The 25,493-nt window shown below is 38.0% G+C and overlaps 1 protein-coding gene across 2 annotated transcripts in view; it reads left to right on the top strand.

Moving 5' to 3' along the window:
* The window catches only part of ARHGEF9 (Cdc42 guanine nucleotide exchange factor 9), a 418,109-nt gene that overhangs the window by 117,518 nt on the left and 275,098 nt on the right, over nt 1–25,493 (top strand). For both annotated transcript variants that reach the window (XM_021080634.1, XM_021080633.1), the window contains exon 2: nt 9,586–11,193. In XM_021080634.1, the coding sequence (XP_020936293.1) occupies nt 9,646–11,193 (1,548 nt within the window). In that variant the 5' untranslated portion in view covers nt 9,586–9,645. The remainder of the gene's footprint in view (nt 1–9,585; nt 11,194–25,493) is intronic.

The raw sequence follows: 25,493 nt of genomic DNA, 5'->3' as shown, positions 1-25,493 counted from the left end.
GAAGTTACAACTGATAGCACAGAATAATAATAATAGCAAAGAATCCTGAGACAACTATGAACAACTTTATACTAAAACTTAAGTACAACTGTACAATCTGGAAGAAATGCATAAAGTCCTAGAAACACAGAACCTACCAAGGCTGAGTTATTATTAAATAGAAAATCTGAACAGACCAATTACTAGTAAGGAGATTGAATCCATAATAACAGACCTCCCAATAAACAAAAGTCTAGGGGTTCCCATTGTGGCTCAGCAGATGCTACAAATACAGGAAATTACTGGCCAATATCCCTGATGAATATAGATTAAAAAGTGCTTAAGAAAGTATTAATAGGAGTTCCCGTTGTCACTCAGAGGTTAATGAATCTGACTAGGAACCATGAGGTTGTGGGTTCGATCCTTGGCCTTGCTCAGTGGGTTAAGGATCCGGCATTGCCATGAGCTGTGGTGTAGGTTTCAGATGTGGCTCAGATCCCACGTTGCTGTGGCTCTGGTGTAGGCCGGCAATTACAGCTCCGATTCAACCCCTAGCCTGGGAATCTCCATAAGCCATAGGTGTGGCCATAGAAAAGACAAAAAAAAAAAAAAAAGAAAATATTAACACACTGAATTTAATGATACATTAAAAGGATCATACACCATGATCAAATGGGATTTATTCCACAGATGCAATATTTCTTTTTTATCATCTAAAAATGTTTTATTTAAATATATACCAAGATTTTTAGAAACATGAATGGACCTAGAAATTATCATACTAAGTGAAGTCAGTCAGACAATGAGACACCAACATCAAATGCTTTCACTGACATGTGGAATCTATAAAAACAACAGAATGAACTTCTTTGCAGAACAGATACTGACTCACAGACTTTGAAAAACTTTTGGTCTCCAAAGGAGACTGTTTGGGGGGTGGGGGGATATGCTGGGGTTGTGGGTTGGAAATCCTATAAAATTGGATTGTGATGATCATTGTACAACTATAAATGTAATAAATTCATTGAGTAATAAAAAAGAAAAAAGGAAAAAAACAAATAAATATAGTTGATGTACAGCATTATATCTTACAGTTGTACAATATAGTGATTCACAATTTTTAAAGGTTGTACTCCATTTATAGTTTGTACTATACTATATTCCCCATATTGTAAAATATATTCTTGTAACTAATTTTATACCTAATAGCTTGTACAATCTTAGCTCCTACCACTAAATTTCCCTTACCCCTTCCCCTCACTCCACTGGTAACCACCAGTTTGTTTTCTATACCTGAGTCTGCTTCATTTTTGTTATATTCACTCATCTGTACTATATTTTAGATTCCACATGAGAGATATGATACAATGTTTGTCTTTCTCTGTTTGACTTATTTCATGTAGCATAAAACCCTCCAAGTCTATCTGTGTTTCTGAGAATAGCAAAGTTTCATTCTTTCTTATGGATGAGTAGTATTCCATTCTCTTCTTTATCCATTCATCTCTTGATGGACATTTAGGTTGCTTCCATATCTTGGCAGTTGTAAAAATGCTGCTATGAACATTGGGGTAATGTATATTTTCAAGTTAGTGTTTTCAGATTTTTTTTCAGATATATACCAAGGGATGGAATTACTGGGTCATATGTTAGTTCTATTTTTAGTTTTTTGAAAAGCTTCCATACTGTTTTCCATATTGGCTACCACAAATTACATTCCCATCAACATTATACAAGTTTTCTTCTAATCCTTGTTAACATTTAGTGTTCTTTTTGATGATAGCCATTATGACAGGTGTGAGGTGATAGTGAGGTGATATCACATTGTTTTTTTGTTTGTTTGTTTTTGTTTTTTTTTTTTTTTTTGCTTTTTAGGGCTGCACCCACAGCACATGGAGGTTCCCAGGCTAGGCGTCAAACCGGAGCTGCAGCCACCAGCCACATCAACTCAGGATCTGAGCCACATCTCAGACCTACACTGCAACTCATGACAATGCAGGATCCTTAACCCACTGAGAGAAGCCAGGGATCAAACACACATCCTCATGGATCCTAGTCGGGTTCATTAACTTTTGATTTGCATTTCCCAAATGATTGTGCATACTTTCATGGGCCCCTTGGCCATCTGCATGTCCTCCTTGAAAAAAAAAAATGCCTATTCAGGTCTTTTACCCATTGTTTTAATCTGGTGGTTTTAGTCTTTTTTTTTTTTTTCAATGTGGAGTTTCATGTGTTGTTTGTATATGTTGGATATTAACCCCTTATCAATTATATCATTTGCAAATGTTTTCTCCCATTCTGTAGATTTTCTTTTCATTTTATTGATGGCTTCGTTAAAAAGCTTTTAAGTTTAATTAGGTCGTATTTGTTTATTTTTGTTTTTATTTCCTTTGCTTTGTGAAACAGATCCAAAACAATATTGTTATGATTTATGTCAAAGAGTGTTCTTCCTGTATTTCCATCTAGGAACTTTATGGTTTCTGGTCATACATTTAGGTCTTTAATTCATTTTGAGTTTATTTTGTATATGGTGTTAGAGAATGTTCAAATTTCATTCTTTTACATACAACTGTCCAGTTTTCTCAGTACCACTTATTGAATTGAGAGTCTTTTTTCATTTTTCCTTTATTATAAATGCATAGATTTATTTTTAGATACTCTATTCTATTCCAGTGATCGATATGTTTTTTGTTTTTTGTGGTTTCTTTGCCAGTACATACTAGTTTGAATACTATAGCTTTGTACTATAGGTTGAAGTCAGTGAGCATGATTCCTCCAGTTCTGTTTATCTTTCTCAAGATTATTTTGGCTATTTAAGGTTTTTCGTGTAACCATACAAATTTTAAAATTATTTGTTCTAGCTCTGTAAAAAATGCCACTGTTGTTTTGATCGGGATTGCATTGAATCTGTAGACTTCCATGAGTAGTAATTGTCATTTTAACAATATTAATTCCTCTAATCCAAAAGCATGGTATATCTTTCCCATTTACAATTGTATCAAAAAGAATGAAACACCTAGGGATAAATTTAGCCAAGAAAGTGAAAGGCCTGCACATTGGAAAATATAAGATATTAATGAAAGAAATTTAAGAAGACACAAATAAATGGACAGATATTTAATCTTCATGTATTCAAAGAATTAATATTGTGAAAATGTCCATACTATCCAAAATAATATATACATTCAAATGCAATCCATATAAAAATTGCATTGTCATAGTTCACAGAAATAGAACAAATTAACCTAAAATTTATGTGAAACCATAAAAGATCCTGAATAGCCAAAAGATTCTTGAGAAAGAAGAAAAAGCCTGGAGATATCACACTCCATGATTTCAATTTGCTTTACAAAGATATAGTAATGAAAATAGTATGGTTTGTTATAAGAACAGATGCATAGATCAATGGAATAGAACAGAGAAGCCAAAAATAAACTCATGCATATATGGTAAATTAATCTATTACAAAGGACCCAAGAGTATACAATGCTGAAAGGATATTCTCTTTAAAAAATGATGTTGGGAAAATTGGGCAGCTACATGCAAAAGAATGAAATTGGACAACTATCTTATACCTTGTTGAAAAATTAATTCAAATTAGATTAAAAAGACTTTAATGTAATACCTGATATCATAAAAATTCCAGAAGAAAACATAGATGTAACTTCCTTGATATGAGTCTCGGAGATGATTTTATTAAATCTGATACCAAAAGCAAAAACAACAAAAGTAAAACTACACAAGTGGGACTACATCAAACTAAAAAACTTCTGAACAGCAAAGGAGACCATCAGCAAAATGAAAAGGCAACCTACTGAATCAGAAAAATATTTGTAAAAAATGTATCTATAAGGGCTAATATCCCAAATATATAAAAATCTCATACAACTCAACATCAAAAAAATCTAAATTTAAAATGGACACAGCCACTGAATAGACATTTCTTTCCCCAAGGAAGATATCCAGAAGCGCAATATGTGCATGAAAAGATGCTCTACCCAGTTAATCATCAGGAAAATGCAAATCAAAACCACAGTGAGGCATTTCCTCATACTTGATAGAATGGCTATTATAAAAAACATCAGATGTAACAAGTGTTGGCGAGGATGTGGAGAAAAGGGAACTGTTTTGCTCACTGTTGGTGGGAATGTAAGTTGGTGCAGCCATGATGGGAAATAGTATAGAAATTCCTCCAAAAAATTAAAAATAAAGATACCACATGCTCCAGGAATTTCACTGCTTGGTATTTATTGAAAGAAAACAGGCAGGAGCGCTAATTCAAAAATATATGCACCCACCCCCATGTTCACTGCAGCATTATTTACAATAGGCTAAATATGGAAACAACTTAAATGTCCATTGATGGATGAATAGATAAGAAGATGTGATGTGGTGTGTGTGTGTGTGTGTACACTCAAATGGAATGTTATTCAGCCATAAAATAATGAAATATTACAATTTGCAGCAACATGGATGGATCTTGAGGTCATTATGCTAAAATAAATAAGTGAGAGAGAAAAGAAAATACAGAATGATCTTATATATGGAATCTAATATATATATATATCCATATATATGGATAAATATATAGATATAGATATCTTTCTATATACGGGGAAGAGATTGAACAGATTGGTGGTTCCCAGAGGTAGGGGGTCATGGGTGGGAGAAATAAGTGAACTATTTTGAGTTTTTTGTTTGTTTAAATTAAGTGAATTTGAAAAAAAGTAGGGCAAGCCAGCTATCTGCAACTAGAGCATTTTAATTTTTCCTTCCTTCTAAGGATGGGTATGTTGGAGAAATTTGGCCAATGTTCTCTGGTTTTTCCAGTTAGTCTATATTTTCAACCATACTTCAGGCTGTAGGGTTTCAGATTCCAGTTGTCTTTTCTCCTTAAGGTAAGACAGCTCAGCTGCTGAAGATGCCACTTCTCAAGGAAGCATATCAGAGACTGTGTATTATAGTGCTGTTGGCATTTCAGAAAATGATCCGGATTTTCCAAACACTTCGGATTTCTGAGAAGTAGAGTTTCCACCCTGATATCTTTTGAATGTAAGGCATTATGCTGAGGATTTTTGGCATGTTATCACATTGAATCTTCATACCATCCTAATTAGGTCTATGCCTTTCTCCCCATTTTACAGTTGTAGAAACTGAGGCTTGAACTGAGGAAGTAATATTTTCAAGGTCATGCCTAGTGAGGAAGTGACAGCTGGGTTAGATGTCTTGTGTCTGTAACTCTAAGATTTGAAATGAAATGTAAGAAGTAGACAAACTATTTCGAAGTCTGTTGTTCCTCTCTGCTTAGTGAGAGAAAAGGCAAAGGCAAATGAATGAGGTGAGTTCCAACAAAGAAGTCTATTATCACTATTAGTTCCTTCTTCTTAAGGAACATTTAAAGCACCATTCACCTGTGGCTCATCCCTATGTAGTGAACTGCCTCATTTGTCTTTCCACAGAGAGTCAAAGATTTAGAAGGTAGCTCATCCCAGATTTCCATTTGGAGGAAAGTGGGCATTATCCCCCCAGGTTCCATTAACCCCAAAGCCCATTCCCTTTCCCTGATACATTTCTGTCTAAAGTTGGCGGGGGGGGGGGGCATGAACTACTAGATGGTTTTCCAGGTTTCTTGCAGGCCTGAATCTCAAGCCTCCACTCCCCTAGAGTACAAATTACATTGGTAGTTCCAACTATCTGCTAGCTTCTTAGTCTTTCTGTACCTCAGCTTCCTTGACTGCAAAATAGAGATAATAATAGTACCAGCCTCATCATGTGGTTGTGAAGTTTCAACTAGTTAATACTTAAGCAAATGCATAGCACAGTGTCTGCTATATAGCAAGCATCCAATAAATGGTAGCTACTGGTAAAAAAGAAAGTAAAACACAATCCTAGGAATTTTTGATTGATTGTTATAATGTGCCAGACACTGTGGTATACTTCAATGAGCAGTGTGAATGATGATTAAAGAATACAGATGCTGGCATCTAACAGACCTGACTCAAATGTGACCTGTAAGTGTGACCTTGGGCAAGCCATCTCTACTCTGAGCCTTCTTTGCTGCATTTAAAATCATAATAAAGAGATCATAATACTTTTTAGCTGTGTGATTAGGATTGTTGAGATGATAACATATAAAGAATTTACTTAGCTCAATGCTTGGTTCAGAGTAAGTGCTAAAGATATACTAGCTATTATCACTCTTACTACATAAGCCATTGTCCCATTTAACACTCAGGGAACTTATATGGCAAAGAAACCCAATTATGAGATTGCTCCATATTTAGGAGAACTGTGTTCATATTCTAAGTAAGCTTGTGAAAGAGTAACTGTTGCTGTAAGCAATTTTTGTATCGTGCAATGGCACCTAGGTAAGAATTAGCTATGGATCATCTCTCATTATTCCACTTAAGACTTCTAAGGAAGGAGTCAGGTGCAGGACAGTGGGCATAGGACTTGGCACCATATTACCAGTGTTCTTGTCTTAGCTCTGCTACTCTTTGCCTGTGGGACCAGGAGCCTTTGACTAGGCAAAGGAAAAAATGTTTTTATTACTAAATCTTACCCAGATGTGTGGAATTCTTCTGAGTAATATAAATCAGTTCATTCCCCTGAGTCCTATTGTGACTACCTATAAAATCAAGCCACAGATACCTACTCTAGAGGAATGTAAAAGTGGTGAACTTTACACACAAAATACTCTTACAGCAGGAATCAGCAGATTTTCTTTGTAAAGGGCCAGATAGTAAATATTTTAGGCTTTTGAGGGTCATGTAATCTCAATTGAAACTACTCATTCTGCTTGTAACAAAAAAACATCCATAGAATATACGTAAATGAATGAAAGTGCTGTATTCCAATAAAACTTTAAAGTGACAGGCCTTGGTTTGCTCACAGCCTGATTTAGATCTTCATTATTGAACACCAGCAGTATGCTGGATACCTGGTAAGTACTGAGGATAGCAAGGTAAACAAGACTGAGTATTTATCCTGGAAAAGTTCCTGGTCTTATGAGGTAGTCAAGCACATAAAAAGGTAATCAAAATTGAGGATGATAAATGCTCCATAGTGGCATAAATGGAGTGTGTTTTTATTGAGACAAAGGAGTCTCCTGTTGTTGTGTATTATGATGATGGCTCTACTTCTGCCTTAGTAAGAGTCATTTTGGTCCAATGAATCTTATGAAATACATTGATAAAGATTCCCCTCATATATTCCTTTTGTTAATCTTAATTATTTCCTGATACTCATAAAATAATGGCCAGAACAAATGGGATTGTTCTAAAATACATTTTCTTGTGTCCATTCTTAAGTCCCCCCATAGGGAAAAATGTAGCTCTGTAGTCTTCCCTTTTGTTGGTGGATTGCCTCCAAACACTTGAGCAATGAGAGAACCAGAGGGGCACAGTGGCCTGGCCTGCAAACTGGGAAGCCTGACCCTACTCTTTCATTCACAAGTTATGTGCCAAGGGTAAATCATTTTCACTTACCTTGCTGCAGCATGAGGGACCCATCTAAATGGTTTTCAATATCCCTTCTGGCTCTGCACCTGTGGTTGGTACATGAATATGCAATATGAATCTGGCATGCTTTTCATTTGAATTTTCTGTGCCTCAGTTTCATCCTAGGAAATGGTGGGTGTGTGGACTAGGAAATCCCAAAGTTCTGTCTGATTTTAGTTATACCTAAAGGCTAAGACTGGGTCTTTTCAGGGCATATTCTTTTTTGAGGATATGCTTGTAGTAAATGCCCAGGGGAAGAGCCATGGCCAGATTGAAAATTGTGGAAAGTGAGAGTCCTGAGTTCACCTGCCCAATTTTAGAATACTTACTATAAGAAGTTTATCAGGTTTAGTTATCTCTTACCAACTACCCTCCCCACCTTGCCTCACTCTGGGCCATGTATCCAGATGCCTCTTAGGAAGCTTATTTTGTTCTGGTACTGCCAAAAGAAGTCAGGAGACAGGCAGGCAGGCACATGGACTTGTGTATGAACCATCCTCTATGTGCAAAGCCCTGTTCTAGAAAGGGAATATAGTTTAGGGTACAGCCTCAGGTGTATCACTGCCTAGTTACAAATCCCAAATCTATTAGTAGTGGCTATGGAGAACCTAAGTAAATCATTTAAACTTTCTGCACCTCAGTTGAACTATCTTTAAAATATGGATGACAATAGTACAGGCCTCATAAGGTTGTTGTGAGATCCAAATAAATAAAGATAAATTTAATTTAGTACCTCACACTTATAAATGTCAGCTATCATCCTGAGTTGTAAAGACTGACTACTTGGAGAAATAGAACTCATGGATGAGGGTAGAAGTATGGGGCAGAAGTAAGGGTACTTCCTGGCCTCGGAGGAAGGAGGACTAAGCTTCTATTCTTGGTCTGCCACTAGCTTGATGTGTGACATAGGTCAAGCCTCTGCCCATTTTGGTTTTATTTTCCCTAACTAGATAATATTTCTGATTAAATGAACATTTTCTGGGTCAAACAGTTTCTGTGCAGGCTATGTACATAAGTGTAGGAAAGGCACAGATTAAAGGCATCATCCAGGTAAGGTGAAGTTAACTTTGAAGACCAGACCAGAGAAAGAGGAACGAACAGACCCTGAGCTGACTTCTGGCAAAACCACCAAGAAGGCAGAAACTGTCTTTAGGGCTCTGGGCTTTCCCGTCTCTTCCTTTCCTTTACCTTCAGCCTCCGAATATTAACCTGCCTCCATCTTGCCTCTCTCCCTCTTATCAAACCCTGCTCTCAGGCTGTGCAGAGAAAAGGGACAAATAATACTGGATAGAGGGAGACTCCATCATGACTGAGCTCCTAGTTCTAGTCCTGGTTGTTCTGGGTAGCATTATTGAGGGCCCCTGATCTTCTCCCTTTAGTGCCCCTTCCCAGCCCTTGCCCCTCCTGGTCTATTGTCCCCTCTTGCCTTCCCCCCTAAACTTCAGCTGTCCTTGTGCATACCTCTTTACAGCTCTTACCAGGCTGCACTATAATTATTTATATCTGCTAGTATCTCCCAGTAGATTGTGAGCTCAGGTGACTAGGCGTACGTGTCTGTTTCATCTCAGTGATATCCAGCATCTAGCTGAGAGGTCAGTGTTGAACAGGTGATTTGGCAGGTGAACTCACTACCTGTTTGTTTCCTGAATGAATGAAAAAGCAAATGAGAGAGAGAAGGATGGACTGGATCTCTACCTGCTGCTTTCTTGGTTTTGGGGTTTTTTTGTGTGTGTGCATGGCTTAGGTAAGACAATTGTATACTCTGGATCTCTAGAGCCTCACAGTAAAATGAGAAAATCAAAGTGAAGGAGCTACGTCCTTCTCAAGTATATTTGCATTTATTAAATAAGAATCAAATATTTCCTTGGTACATAGGATAAGATGTGATCTCCTTCAATAAAGAGCCTAAATTAGTGGAGTCCAAATTAATGCATTTTTGCTTTGTAAAGGTCCTAAAAATTTGGTGGCCCAGTGGTGACAAAGTATATGCTATGTATCTGATTGTGACATATATAAAGAATCCTGTTTGTGTCTTTGCCTAATCCATCTCTCTCTCTCTCTCTCTCTGTGTGTGTGTGTGTCTCTCTCTCTCTCCCTCTCTCCTCTTTAGCTAAAAATAGTTGGCCAACCCTCCCTCTATGCTTTTGTGGCCCTGTCCTCTGTTGTGACCATGGAGACTCTCAGCAGCTGCCAGACTGCCTTCCTCTCTGAGCTGATGCCCAATGGTTACCTGGCCCAGATTTTCCCAGGCCACCCTGGGGTAAATGGCCTGGCCGTAAAGGTGGGGCTGGAGCAGCCTGAGCGGTGTGACCAAAGTGACTTGAGTCCCAGGAAAGAGAATGGTCAGAACAAGAAGAAAACCAAAGTCAACAAGATCTGGAATTTTGTGAGCCGCAGAAAAGGGGCCTCCAGTCAGGGGAAGCGACCACAGTCCATGATTTTACTGGAAGATACTTCCAGGCCATCAGAGTTAAAGTCCAAGGTCACATTAATGGATCGAATGAAGTCATTTAAAAGGTTGAAGCCTCCAACTGGGGCCTGCAAGAATACTCTTCCTAGGAGCAACAAGGCTCAGGAACCCCAGGAGGTTCCAGGTACCTACCACATGAGGAAGGCCGAGGAGGCCCCAAAGCCTTTCCGCTATTCTTACTCAGGACACATTGAGAGCTTGGAACCCTTCCTTGCAGATGTGCAGAGGCTGGTGCATGTCCCCAAGAGGGTGAACCAGAAAGAGCTGGCCTTTGATGATACTGGCATCCAACTGGAGGAGGACTGCTGGGGAAAAGAGTCCCCTGAGCAGCATAGTAGGGGTAGGCAGGCCAGGAGTTACCAGAAAAGTATGTTCCCTGGGGAAGATGAAGCCCCATGCACATTAGCTGGAGACAACAGGATCCAGGAGCTTGAGGCTTCCATTGAGGCCTCCACCTTGGAAGGAAAGATGGAAAGGAACTATGAGGAGAGCCCAGTGCACTCACGTCGAGACAAGACTGTGCCATTTGGTAGTGTTGTAAAGTTCTTCAACAACATGGCTGAGGTGGCCCGCAAGTGGCGTGCATTCCCGCGGGAAGAGCTGCAGATGGGCCGCCACCATGGCGAAGCCTACTTCATCAGTGGTGGGAGTGAAGGCATCATCCTGGAGGGTACTGCTTCTCGGACCTCCTTCTCACTCAACCTTCCCTCCCAACCCCCCAAGGCTGCTCTGTGGGGCAGTGTCATTGGGAGGCACCAGCACCACCACCACAAGGACTCACAAGCCTCATGCACCTTTGAAATGAGCATTGAGGGCAAGGAGACTTTGGGTAATGCCCTTGCAGGTCCCTGCAATGCTACTGCCTTGACCACGACATCAGCTGCCTGCAAGTTCCAGGACAACCTAACTCCAGAGAATGGCTGCAGCTGCCACTATAGCCATGCCTTCACCAGAGAGCATTCCTCTTCTGAGGAGCTCAATGAAGACACTGAGACTGTGGTCAGCTTCCCTAAGGAAGATGACAGTGCCAGAATGTCCCCTGAGCTGGGCACCTGTGCCAGAAATGTCACCACCAAAGCTGTCATGGAGAAGCTAGAGAAACCTAATGAGTTGAAGGAATCAGAGACCCACAGGGGGCCAGAGGAACCCATCCAGGCAGGGAAGCCCCAGGATTCTGATTTGGATATGATAACAACAGATGCAGAGAGGGAAGCCAGCAAAGTCTGTACTGGAGTCCTCGGTACTCAGGTAAGGTGGGAGATGGCTTTTCCAAATAACCATTTGAAACATTCAGGACCCTAGAAGCTTACTAAACTCCCATGCCCTCCCCATAACCCCACCATCCATCAGGAGTATCCCAGAAAAGAAGGGATGATCCTACCAGACAGTTGCCTGTAAATTGATTCATCCTAAAATGCCAGGCAAGGAGTTTCTGCTGTGGTACAGTGGGTTGGGAATCCAGCATTGCTGCAGCTGTGACATGGGTCGCAGCTGTGGCTTGGGTTTGATCTCTGGCCTGGGAACTTCATGTGCCTCAGGTGCAGCTGAAAAAGAATAAATAAATAAATAAATAATAAAACCCCAGGCAATTTTTTTCTCTTCATTGGGCTGAATGCCTGTAGTCACACTTCAATTTAGCCTTGAATCAAAAATAAAGCTCTTGGTGTTGAGTTGTATAAGTTGTTTGTATATTTTAGAGATTAGGAATGAGCCTATGCAGGAAACAACACTTTTATAAAATAGATAGAATGTAAGTAATAGAGCTAGTGACATTAATAAAGTTATAGCACAGCAGAGAGAGACAAGATATAATAATTTGAAAACAGAAGGAACAAATTAAAACAGTGATTGGTATAACTGGTTGTAATCTGTTTGCAGTCAGTGATCAAGTCCACAGGTTAACCAGCTGGGGAAGCTAAATTCTGGAGGCATCAAGTAGAGAGAAAAAGATAAATACTTCATCTTCATTTATGAAAGTATATTTACTAATTTGTTGTAGATCATAATTAGTGTAAGAGGAAAGTGTTTTTGGAAGACAAAGATTAAAAACCAACATATTTCAGAAAAAAAGTCATAAAATTATTAATCATATTTATCAGTTCATTCAATCTCATATAATTAATATATGTTGATCTGAATGAAATCATTGGGTTTTCCATTAGAGTTTTGTAATTTCTTATCAAGATTAGTGTGTTGACTTAAAAAAATGCACAACCTAAGAGTCAAGAAATAAGTTTTATTTGGGGCAAAATTAGGACTTAAACCCAGGAGATAGCATCTCTGGTAGCCCTATAAAATCACTCTGAGGAGGAGAGGGGGTAGCCAGGATATATAGGAGTTTTTGGCAACAAAGGGCAGGTAGTAGGAACAAAAGATTACAGAAAACCAGATGTCACAAGTTAAGAATTTAGTGCTTTTCTATGGGAAGATGCAAAGATCAGGGATCACTGAAACCATTATTTTGATATGCACCTAAACTATCAGAGCCAGTATCTTGTGTTTTCGCAGCCTGAGTTTCCTCGGGGCTTGCTATTAGGAGTAGCTGAAGTCTGATGGCTGCTGGATGGCAGGTATTATTTTTTTCCTTCTTGAGTTCTCTCAGGGCTCATCAGCTCACCCTTGGAGAAGGCTGCATTCACAGGTGACTGTGACATCTTCTGTTTTAAAAAATAATATAGCCCAGGTGGTGGTATTTCAAATACTGCCCCAAAAATACAGGGGGGAATATTATCAGTGTAAATTTTAAAGGTGAATGGGAGATTCATGCAGCTATGCACACATTTTACAAGTTTGCTGCTGGTGTCATGAAGCTTACTAGCAGTTATGAGGAACAGACATCACCATGTAGGATTTTAGTGTTTTTCTAGATAAGTGGAGATTCAAGAATTTGGCAAATCAAATCCTCTTCTAAAAATATCTAACTATCCGAAGACCTGTTCTTCCAGTTTTCCCAGAGCACAGAGTGCTTCACTCCTGATCTTCACCCTGAGCTCTGCTCAGGGGTGCTAGGGGTCAGCAGCTGTGGTAGCTCATAATTTAATCCATGTAGAGGCAGATGGCAAGTGCAAAACACCAGTTCAGAGTGGTATGATATAAATGTCATCAGAAACATTTGTCAAAGTTCCTTTTATGCATCTTCTTGAAGGTCTTCATTTTGTAAAACCCTCGGAATAAAATAGCAATTGTCTATAAATGACAAAAGACTTAAAATGACATGACCAAAGATCTGATTATAATGCAATTTATAAGAAACTTGATTATTTATGTGACACAACATTTTAAAGTAATAACTAGAATTATGACTGGTAACTTTATACCAGGACATAGAAATTCTATATAAATTTAGGAATATCTGTATTAATGACATTTATCCATACAATATAACCTAAGATGATTTATCACCACTTATTTGAAAATGCTTCCTAAATTTAACATTTAATCAAACAAAACTAGTTTATATCTCTCTTTGAGGTGTTTCAGGGGACTTTTGAAGCATCCCAAAGTTAGCTGGAGGTAAAAAAATCTTTATTTAGAATTCAAATTGTGGCAATTTGTCAAAGATATTACAAAGGTTTTAAAACATTTGGCCAAATAGGATCATAGGTCACAATGAAACAATATTTATTTATTCAACCAAAGTGACAATAAACGATTTTTGAGATACATATAATTTAGAAGGCAAAGAAATTCACAATTTGTTATCAAAAGATGCTCAACATCCCAAGAAAACTTTGTCCTCTTAACAGAGAGAGAAAATGAAACTCTAGTTTTGTATCAGCCCATCCTAGCAAAATTTACTCACCTAATTAAATTTAATCTAATCCCAGCCTGACTTTATACAAAATTCTTTTCTCAGGGCTCCCTTTTTATAAACCTTTCATAACTTTCTGTAACTATTTAGTTTATCCCTTTCCTTATTTCCCATCCAGAAATAGCCAGCTTTAGGAAAAATCACTTTCTTCTCCTAAATAAAATTTCTATTCCTCATACAATCTTTTTGCTGAAAACAAACATCCTACTTTCCTTGCATGCTGAAATATTTCCTTTACTGTCCCAATTGCTTTAATTACATATATTATAATGTAAGCTCTTAAAACATTAATCTGGCAAAAACTGACCAAAAAGTAATTGTCAACTCTATTACACCAACATTTCCTGATTACCAAATTTAAGAATATTCCGTAATCTCTACAAACATAATCTTCTCATAGCATAATTTCTTTCCTCAATGTGGTATAAGACATGTGCCTAATAAATCCAAATATCTCCCTCTCATAAGAAGACAAAATATGTAAATGTAGACTTGGTTAGTAGTCAATTTTCCAGTATTTTATCTTATCTGAAATGACCTGGATATTTAATAAATTTTGCAATTTAACTTAAAACTCAAAAATTTCAGGTTACCAAAAATCTGGGGAAATTATTTTAAATAGGCATAACCAAAACCATAATTATTCCTAAAGAGTTCACCTGAAAACTCTTATCTCATTTATTTTTATTTTAAAAAGTATGAAAATATCATCATACCAAGTTAATTTTTCTTGCTGACAAACTCTGCAATTAAAATAACATTGTTATAGGCTTCAAATCCCCTTCAAGGAGATTAAATCCAAAAGCTTCTGGCCTTGTCTCATTGTAATGCCCCTTCCCACACCTTGAACAGCCTGGTAGGGCAGGAATATCACCCATTCCTCACCCAGCCTCTATATAATCATGCAAATAAGGTATCTTGCCTGAAACCAATCAGATCAAATATGCCCCATAAAGAGCTAAAACAACACTCAGGCACAGCATAGGGGGCTGGAGCAGAAGTTGGGCCTTTACTCAGGTCCGCTTGTTGGGGAGCAGTAATAAGAACAATTGTAAAATGAGTTGGGCCCTCTTTTTTTAACCTTGCTGCATGTGAGTTTTCTCTCCCCCCCCCAAAAAAATGTACTTTAATAAATTTGTAAAACATCAGCCATTCCAATGCTTTGCTATGGCAAGTTGGGGACTGAGGAAACTATCAACAAGACTTATTTGCCTTTAGTAAACCTAGGTATGATGAAATTAAGACATGTCTGTATTTACTAGACCAACAAGATTAAGCTAACTTTAATACCAGATATTAATTACTGGGTATTGCCTAGATCATGTTGTCCAAAAAAAAGTACAACCTAAAAGCCTAAAAGATGAGAGTTTTCTTTGGTTTACATTTTTAAGACTTCAATCCCAGGAGGCAGCTTCTGAAAAACTCCTCTGAGGGGGTGAGGGGGCAGCTAGGAATTATAGGCGGTTTGCAACAAGGGCTGGCAGTTGGAACAAAAGATTACTATTAATAACAGAAAACCAGATATCTCAAGTTAAGGAATTTATCACTTTTCTTTATATGGGGAAAGGCTCACTAAAATCATTCCTTTTAGTCAGGGCTCACTAAAATCATTCCTTTTATATGCACCTCAGCTATCTGGGGCCAGTATTCTGTTTTCACCTCCTCAGGGTGAAAGTGGGGAGTGGCTAGAGTCTGTTGACTGCTAGATAACAGGTATTCTTTGTTTCCTTCTTGAGTTCCCTCAGGGCTCACCAGCTAGGCTCACCATCAAGGTGGCTGTAATCACTGATGACTGCGGCATCTTTGTTTACTGATATAGCAAGCAATATTTTCTTTCTCAATTTGAACCTGAAATTCACTCTGGTCAGTTTTTTTTTTATATTTAGAAATATTCAATTTGTAAGTAATTATTTTAAGTCAATTAAATAGAGCTCTTTTATAGATTTAATTTTGATGATACTATCCAGAAGTAAAAACATACATATGTCTAATGTACACACAGGCATAAAAACAGACAAAACTTGAGAACTCATAGCTTCACTTTAACAGTTATGAATAAGGTAATACAATATAAACTTACCAATTTATAAATACCAGTTGGAATAAATTAAATTTGCTTGCTCAGATGACTAAGGCTTTACTATTTGTGGAAAAGACCATTAAAATGTGTATTTTCCATTCATCCCCCAATGGGGCGTTTGGGATATGTAGATGCAGACTGTTACATTTAGAATGGATAGGTGATGAGGTTCTGCTGAACAGCACAGGGAACTGTGGTCTCTTCGGTTAGAACATGATGGGAAATAAAAATTTTAAAAAAAGAAGAATGTGTGTGTATGGGTGGCTGGGTCACTTTGCTGTATAGCAAAAATTTAAGGAATGCTGTAAATTGGCTATAATTTAGTAAGAAAAATAAACAAAAAAAGATTTGTATTTGTCCTTGATAAATGCTTAAGGAAGCTGTAAATTAGATTGTGAGCCAGAGAGTCTTTCCAGTGGTTTGAGTTTTAAAAGGTCTTTTTTTCCCCTTTGGTTTCAGGTTTTACCTGATTGAGATAATTGAGTCTCTAGTCATTGTGGGCTGTATTTACATTTCTGATTGGTAGAGATTTGAAAGATAAAGACAGTTGATTTTAATTCCCTAAGGAATTAGTCTGCCACCTAAAAGTTATTCAAAGTCTGATTGGCCCAACTGTATTTTCTTTTATTTTTTATATCAGATTTCCAACTAAACTGAAAATCAAGAATTCTAAGTTCTAGAACTTGAGGCTTCAAAGGTATCCTGCCTTCAAAAGTTTACACAAAGCATTCAACAAAGCCCTCTTTTCTTTCTTTCTTTTTTTTTTTTTTTTTTTATGGCTGCACCCATGGCATATGGAAATTCTTGGGCCTGATATTGAATCCCACTCACAGCTGTGGCAATGCTAGATCCTTTAATCCACTGTGCTGGGCTGGGAGTTGAATCTGCACCTCTGTAGTGACCCAAGCTGCTGCAGTTGGAGCCTAACTCACTGTGCCACAGTGGGAACTCCCAAAACCCTCTTTCTGAGTGCATAGATAAAACTCAGAGCAAGAATCTCTATTATTATTTTTACTAGCCCCAGAATTTTAACTTCCAGTTTTTATTTCATATTTATCTCAGAGAGACAGCAGTGAGTGATGGCTTGAAGCAAGATCTTAAGTCCCCGCTCAAGAATTGAACATGGGCAGCCTGGGTGAAAACCAGGAATCCAATCCACTAGACCAGCTAGAGGCTAAAAGCAGAGTTACCCTAGTTCTTGCCCCCATTGAAAGCAAGGATGTTTCAAGAAGACAAAGACTGTAAAAACAGGTACAAGTTTTATGACTAGAGACACAGCACAACATGTGGGAGAGAACACAGAGAAGTAGTTTATTTATTTAAAACAGAAGCAAAGCATTAATACACACCTAAAAGAGGAGTGCAGGTGTGGGCATCCTCCTGAATGAGGAATGCACCAGAGGGGTGACTTAAATCACTTATATGGGGCAGTTCATCTGGGTGTTTGTTTTCCTTTGGCCAATTATCTTGTTTTATTTCTCACACCTGACCAGACCAAGGGCCCTCCCTGATATACATGCACATTTTGCCCAAGCAGAGATTAGTGCCTCTCTGCCCCTGCCATTACTATTGTTTAAAGTGTACACAGAAGACAAAGTCTAGTTATTTACCTTGTTCTTGTTGTTATTTCTATCTTGAAGTATAAACAGGTGGCTGGTTGTAAATGTCTATCCTGGAGCCTGTCTCCTGCCTCAAAAAGTATAAACAGGAGGCTAACTGTAAATATCTAGCCAGGAACCATCTATCTCCTGCCTCAATACTGTGTGGATAACAGGGTATCCTGTTCTTTTGTTTTAGTAGGTTTAATTAATATTGTCTGAAGAGAAGATTTATATGACCTGCCTTATAATTACTTGGCAGGGTAGGCCTTTCCCAGTAAGAATGTCTGTCCCACAGAACAGAATAGATGTAGCCATCTTATATTAAGCCCATTTAAATATATCAATTTGTATAAACTTTCATCTCAATTATATCAACTTCGATATCTTTAACTTTAGCTTCCTTTAGGATCCCATCAACTAGCCTTGGTTTTACAAGGAGTCCAAAAACCTTTCTTTTTATCAAAATCCTGACCATTTTATCTATTTTTGTATAAAAGACTTTGGGGCCCCCTGTAAAGGTTTGAGCCAGGGGACTCAGGCCATTTTGTCAATCTTTTAACTTGATTAATTGGCCTGTTGCCTCCAAGAAGTTGTTGATTAGGTAACTCAGTGTAATTTTCTTCTATTTTTTTTCTCAATCACACACATATATATATATATATACATCTGTGTGTGTGTGTGTGTGTGTGTGTGTGTGTGTGTATTTATGTATGTATATATTAAACTGGGGTAAATGGAGCAGATTCTTTGAGGCCCTTAAGAGACCATTGGCCCTTTGAGACCAATGGGGGGGTCCCTTCAATCATTCCAACCTTATGTAGTTTTTATCAGAGCCTTTTGTTTTAATCTCGTTAATATCCATATTTTTTTATCCATTCCTTTTTTCTTTTTTGTTTTTCTTTCTATGGAACACTCCTGGTATATTGAAATTCCCAGGCTAGGGGTCAAATCAGAACTGCAGCTGCAAGCCTACACCATAGCCACATCAGCACTGGATCCAAGCTACATCTGTGACCTTGCAGCAATGCCAGATCTTTAACCCATTGAGCAAGGCCAGGGAGAACCCACATGCTCATGGAGATTACATGGAGTCCTTAATCTGCTGAGCCATAGTGAGAATTCCTATTTATCTTATTTCTTAATAACTATCTAAAGATGTCTTTATTCTTCTGGGACATGTCCCTTCAATATTTCCACTGTTGGGAAGAAGTTCCTAGATTTCAGTTTTTTTCTTATTTCTTGTTAAACTAATTAATTTTAACTACCCTAATATTTTATTAGCCAGTGTAAAAACCATTATGGTGAAGCTTCCTAAACTGGTTTGTTTTGTTTGTTATAAACTAAGAAAGTTCTTAGGTTAGTCATTTATATATATACACGTACACACACACACACACACACACACACATATACACACACACACGTATATAGATATAGATATAGATATAATGGGAGGGGCAGGCAGGGCACTCCCTGAGTGAGCAAGGCTGCTCTGTGCTTGTGGATTCTGCTATCCAGAACCTCAAGAACACCTGAGGAAAGTCAGAAATTGGTGTCCCATCAAGTTGTTACTGAACACTCCAAATTGTGAAGTTGATGCTATAGGAGCCTCAGTTTGGGCAGTCAGGTAGTATATTTTCTTTAAAGACATTATAGGCTATATATATTGTAACCTTAATTCAGGATGGGCCTTAACCAAAGTACAAATGACTGCCTTCCATCCTACTTTTCTTATCCTTTTCCAGGTGTGGGTGCCCCTACCTCTGTCCTTAGCTAGGCTTAAAGCTTCTTAGTTCTGATATCTCCCCAAACTGCAGTTTGCAAAAGTTGGTGTCCTTCTGTATTGGGTAGAATTGTGCCCGCCAAACTATATTTTCAAGTCCTAAACCTCAGTACCTGTGACTGTGACCTTATTTGAAGATGTAATCAAGGTAAAATGAGGTCACACTGGATCAGGGTGGGCCCTAATTCAATGATTCAGTTCCTTCCATTGCTCACGTTTTTTTCTATGTTCAATGAAGGAGTTAGATTATGTGACCATAAAAAGCCTTCTAGCTCTAATATTTTATGGATCTAGGAGATAGAGTTAATTTTAGGATTGAATATAATTGTAAAAAGCAAACTTTAGACCATTTCTCAGGGTTCAATCAGATTCAATATCACTTGTAGCTTTTACTGCTCTGTTTTCAGTACTACACAGTGACTTTTTTTTATGGCCTCACCTATGGCATATGGAGGTTCCTGGGACAGGGATTGAAGACCCAGTGACTTCAACCATGTATAATAATTAACTGACTTTGGTAACTTGTTACCAATTTGGCAGAGACTCAACCTGTGTTGACCTAAAAAACTGCAAATACTTTTCCAGCAAAGATGGCTTTATTGGATTTCAGCAGAGAAATGTAATTCAAGATCTGCAATCCTGGCAAGCCACTTGCAGGGCTCTACATGGAATGGGAAGGGGAATATTTTTATAAAGGAGAAAAGAAATTTGGGAGGGCTATGGTCAAAAAACAAACAAACAAAAAAGGATCCATTTCTTTTCATTGACTGAGTCCTTGCCAGGAAAGAAAAGGAATCTTTCTTCTTAGTATTGGGCTTCATGATGGTTAGCAAACCAAACTTGAGCAGCAAAACCAATCTACTGACACCAGGTTGCAGTGAAAGAAAATACGGTTTTTATTGCAGGTTTGCAGGCGTCAAGCAAGGAGAACTGACATCTCATGCTCAAAACACTCAAACCCCTGATGGCTTTCAGGGAAGGGTTTTTAAAGGCAATGTGAGGGATAGAGTCACAGGGTGCTTGATGAACTTGTGGACATCTTTCTGATTGGTTTTTGGTAAAGTAACAGAGTGGTATTTCAGGAGTCAACATCATCAACTTGCTGGTTTCAACTTGCCAACTTCCTCCACTTGGTGGGGACTTTACTATCTGTAAAATAACTTATAAATGTGCTTATCATACTTATCTTTACTTTTGAATCAAAACTGGGAGTCCTTGTGAGTGACTTTTTGAAGCTACTTTCCTGGCTGACTGTCCTATCTTTTGTTTCTCCTTTCTTTATCTCCCAAACTTTAACTGCTAGGGCTTGTTCTTTATTCTACAGAGAGGGCCCAGGAAGTCACAGTATATTTCCATGGCCTCATTTCCCAGTCATCAATAAGCAGGAACACAGAGGGATCTGTCTCCAGGAAAGGACCTACACAAGTCTGCTCGAAATCACTCATCACAGGGAATGAGAATTCCTCTTTCTGGTCTCCCAACTCTATTTAACTGTCGTTTCTGTTTACTTTTTTTTTTTTAACATTTCCTCCTTTTGATCAGGACCTTTGTCTGAAAGCATTACTGATCAATAGTCTGTTTTTCTAGTTTCAGTGGCTTTTTGTCCCTAAGTGCTAGAAATGACCTTTCCTGAGTGTAGTGTCTCTAATATCAGAGGGAAAGTACACAAATTAGAAGCCTATTATAGTCACATTCCAGTAACAAGAAAGAATTCTCAGGCACTCTTCGTTTAAAGTCCATATATTACCAAGATCATAGACATTGGAGATCATCTGAAGCCCTTATGCTCTCATCAAAGGTTTGGAAACAAACTTCCAAGAGACCAGGTCTGGATATCTTGGGAAAGCTGGTCTCATCAGAGGCCATATGCTTCTGTTCCAGGAAATCTTTACTTTCAGGTCAACAGAGGATGTACAGATCCAGTAAGGTTTTTGCATTTTATTTAGGTGTACCATGTGAATCCAAGAGTATATTCCTCAGAGTTTGGTTGCACAAGAGTAAGTTAGCAATACCTGATGGGGCCTCTCCAGTGAGGTTAAAGAGAGTTCTTCTGGAGGTGTCTTTTCCAATAGACAGAATCTCTAGGTTGCAAGGAGTGATGCTTAAGATCTTCTACTCTGAAGGGTGCACTGTGAAAATATTCCTCTATAAAACCATAGTAATATTTAATAGAAGCAATTATGCCATTGCAATATTAGCATACCTCTCCTTTTTATCCTTGGGAAGCAGGATCCAAGTGCACTGGGCATCTTATGACTGTCTCACAAGATGATAGTTTATGATTTCCAAAATGGTGGATTTGTTGGCATTCCCATTATGGCTCAGTGGTCAAAAACTGGACATAGTATCCGTAAGGATGCAAGTTCAATCCCTGGGTTAAGTATCTGGCATTGCCACAAGCTGAAGCGTAGGTCACAGATTTGGCTGATACCTGGTATTGCTGTGTCTGTGGCATAGGCCAACAGCTACAGATCCAACTTGACCCCTAGCCCAGGAACTTCCATATGCCACTACTGCAGGCCTAAAAAGGAAACAAATAAAAAATGTGTGGATTTGACATTTAGAAGCGCCAAGGACAACCTTTCTGGCCAAGGTATTTGGAGTGCCTCTATAAATTTTTCCAAGTAAATTTTAAAAATGCTACTGGTGCTTTTTAGTAAACCAGAATATTAAGGGCAATAATAAGCACAGAAAAACTGTTTTAAACCCAGCCCAGCAGTACACACTTGTCCAAGTGTCAGTGTCCTCAGGTGACTGTGGGGTGAGAATGCTGAACTCTAACCACTTGATGTAGGTCCATAATCCTTATTGCTTTGGAGAAAGAATTCAGCAAAGAGCCTGAGAGTAGTGAGGGAATAAAATGTTTATTAAGAGAGAGGAGAGAGAAGATAGGTAAAATAAATTATAGGAAGGCTCTAGTGTGGTGGGGGAGAGGGATAGAAACAGACAGAGACAGGCAGAAAGAGCAAGAGAGGAAGAGAATGACATGTGCTTTGGACGTTTAAATCACTTTTATGGAGGCAGTCCTTCTGAGCTTCCTTTGGCCAGTTATTTTGCTCCACACACATTGGCCTGATTCAGATCTTCTCCTGTGTGTGTGTGTGTGTGTGTGTGTGTGCACGTTTTAGCCAGGACAGATTCTACCACAAGGGTTTCTGGGAAGATGACATGGAGTACTATGGTCTGGTGCCACTCCATTCTCCAACTCCTGAGGAGTCTTTCTGCAACTGTGTACTTCCAGAGGTCTCTTTGACCTCAGGAATGAGAAATAAGTGGTCTCTATGTCTTATCTAAGCAGGGTGAGGCTCCTGCCATAATCTTTATCTTGAAGTATATGTTCACAGGGAACAGATTCCAATTGTTCAGCCTGGGACTCATCCATCTCATGCCTCACCAGGTCAGTAGAACAGGTCCGTCAATCACTATGAAGTTTGAGAGGGGTTCCGCAGGTAAGGATAAATGGACTTTATCAATAAAAGAGGCAATAGACTGTCTGCAAGGGAAGGCTTTAGTCCAGTGTGAAAACATAGACCATGACTAAAACATATTTATACCCATGAGATAGAGGACATTATATGACATCCATTTGTCAGAGCTTGAATGGCCTATTAGGTAATTTAAAACATAAATGCCTTAGAATAGTATAAACAGGTGTAACTGTGTTGTAATTCAGAGAAGTGGGATAAGTGAGGTACATACATTTTGTAGCCTTAATGTTTCCACACTAATATTTATTCATGAAGGATATGATTTTGTCAGTAGTCCAGTGGTTTAATGCATGTGCATTGGTAAGAAGAAGGAATTTTATTTTTTTTAATTTTTAAATTATATTTGATTTACAATGTTGTGTCAATTTCTGCTATACAGCAATGTGACATATATATATATATATATATATATATATATATATAATATTCTTTTTATCATAATATCCTCTATCATGTTCCATCATGAGACACTAGATATAGTTCCCTGTGCTACAAGCAGGATCTCATTGCTTATCCACTCTAAACAGTATAGTTTGCATGTACTAACCCCAAACTCCCAGTCCATCCCACTCCCTCCCCCTCTCCCTTGTCAACCACAAGTCTGTTTGCCATGTCCATGAGTTTGTTTCTTTTCTGTACATAAGTTCATCTGTGCCACATATTAGATTCCAAATATGTGATATCAGATGGTATTTGTCTTTCTCTTTCTGACTTACTTCACTTAGTATGAGACTCTCTAGTTCCATCCATGTTGCTGCAAATGGCATTATTTTGTTCTTTTTCATGGCTGAGTAGTATTCCATTGTGTATATGGACCACTTCTTGATCCATTCGTCTGTCAATGGATATTTAGTTTGTTTACATGTCTTGGCTATTGTGACCATTGCTGCAATGAACATAGGGGTGCATGAATGTTTTTTCAATATTCATTAATATTTCAATAATAATTTTCAATATAAAGTTTTGTCCAGATATATGCCCAAGAGTGGGATCATATGGTAGTTCTATATTTAGTTTTCTGAGGGAACACCTTACTGTTCTCCATAGCGGTTGTACCAAGTTACATTCCCACCAACAGTAAAGGAGAGTACCCTTTTCTCCACACCCTCTACAGCATTTATTATTTGTTGACTTATTAATGATAGCCATTCAGACAGGTGTGAGGTGGTACCTCATTGTAGTTTTGGTTTGCATGTCTCTAATAATTAGCAATGTTGAGGATTTCTTCATGTGAATGTTGGCCATCTGTATGTCTTGGAGAAATATCTATTCAGATCTTCTGCCCATTTTTCAATTGAGTTGCTTTTCAGCTGTTGAGTTCTATGAGTTTTCTGTATATTTTGGAGATTAATACCTTGTGATTGCATGATTTGAAACTATAAACTCCCATTCCATAGTGTACCTTATTTTTTCTATGGGTTCTTTTGCAGTGAAAAGCTTGTAAGTTTGACTAGAACCTATTGGTTGATTTTTGTTGTTATTTCTATTGCTTTGGGAGACTGACCTAATAAAACATTTGTACAGTTGATGTCAGAGAATGTTTGCCTAGATTCTCTTCTAGGAGTTTGATGGTGTCTTATCTTATGTTTAAGTCTTTAAGCCATTTTGAGTTTATTTTTGTGCATGATGTGAGAGTGTATTATAGTTTCACTGATTTACATGCAGCCATCCAGTTTTTCCAGCACCACTTGCTGAAAAGACTGTCTTTCCCCCATTTTATATTTTTGCCTTTTTTGTCAAAGATTAATTGATCCTAGGTGTCTGGGTTTCTTTCTCTGTTCTCTCTTCTGTTCCATTAGTATTTATGTCTGTTTGGGTACCAGTTCCACACTGTCTTGATTACTGTAGCTTTGTAATATTGCTCAAAGTCTGGGAGAGTTATGCCTCCTGCTTGGACTTTGTTCCTCAGGATTGCTTTGGCAGTTCTGGATCTTATATAGTTCCATGTAAATTTTTGGATTTTTTTCTAGTTCTGTGAAAAATGTCATGGGTAATTTGATAGAGGTTGCATTGAATCTGTAAATTGCTTTGGGCAGTATGCCATTTTACTGATATTAATTCTTCCCATCCAGAAGCATGGGAAATCTTTCCATTTCTTTGAATCATCTTTAAGTTCCTTGTTTAATATTTTATAGTTCTCAGCATATAAGTCTTTCACCTACTTGGTCAGGTTTATTCCTAGGTATTTAGTTTTTAGGTGTGTGATTTTAAAAGGTATTATATTTTTATATTGCTTTTCTAATATTTCATTATTAGTATACAGAAATGCAAGTGCTTTCTGTATGTTAATCTTGTCTCCTACTACATTGCTGAAATCATTGATCAGTTCAAGTGGTTTTAGTGTGGAGTCCTTAGGTTTTTTTGTATATATGGTATCATGTCATCTGCATAGAGTGACAAATTTACTGCTTCTCTTCCAATCTGGACATGTTTTATTTCTTTTTTTGTCTGATTGCTGTGTTTAGGACTTCCAATACTTTGTTGAATAAAAGTGGTGAGAGTGGACATCCTCGTCTTGTTCTATTTTGATGGGACGAATTTCAGCTTTCCTCCATTGAGTATTATATTGGCTGTGAGTTTGTCATAAATGACATTTATGATGTTAAGGTATGTTCCCTCTATACCCACTTTGGTAAGAGTTTTTATCATGAATGGATGTATGGATGTTGGACTCTGTCAAATTTTTTTTTTTTGCATTTATTGAGATAGTCATGTGGCTTTTGACTTTTGTTGATGTGGTGCATGACATTGATTGCTTTGTGTATGTTGAGACATCCATGTAAAA

The sequence above is a fragment of the Sus scrofa genome, chromosome X, assembly GCF_000003025.6.
Source record: "Sus scrofa isolate TJ Tabasco breed Duroc chromosome X, Sscrofa11.1, whole genome shotgun sequence".
NCBI lineage: Eukaryota > Metazoa > Chordata > Mammalia > Artiodactyla > Suidae > Sus > Sus scrofa.
Note: the sequence above shows the minus strand (reverse complement) of the source record. Positions and strands in the feature narration are given on the sequence as shown.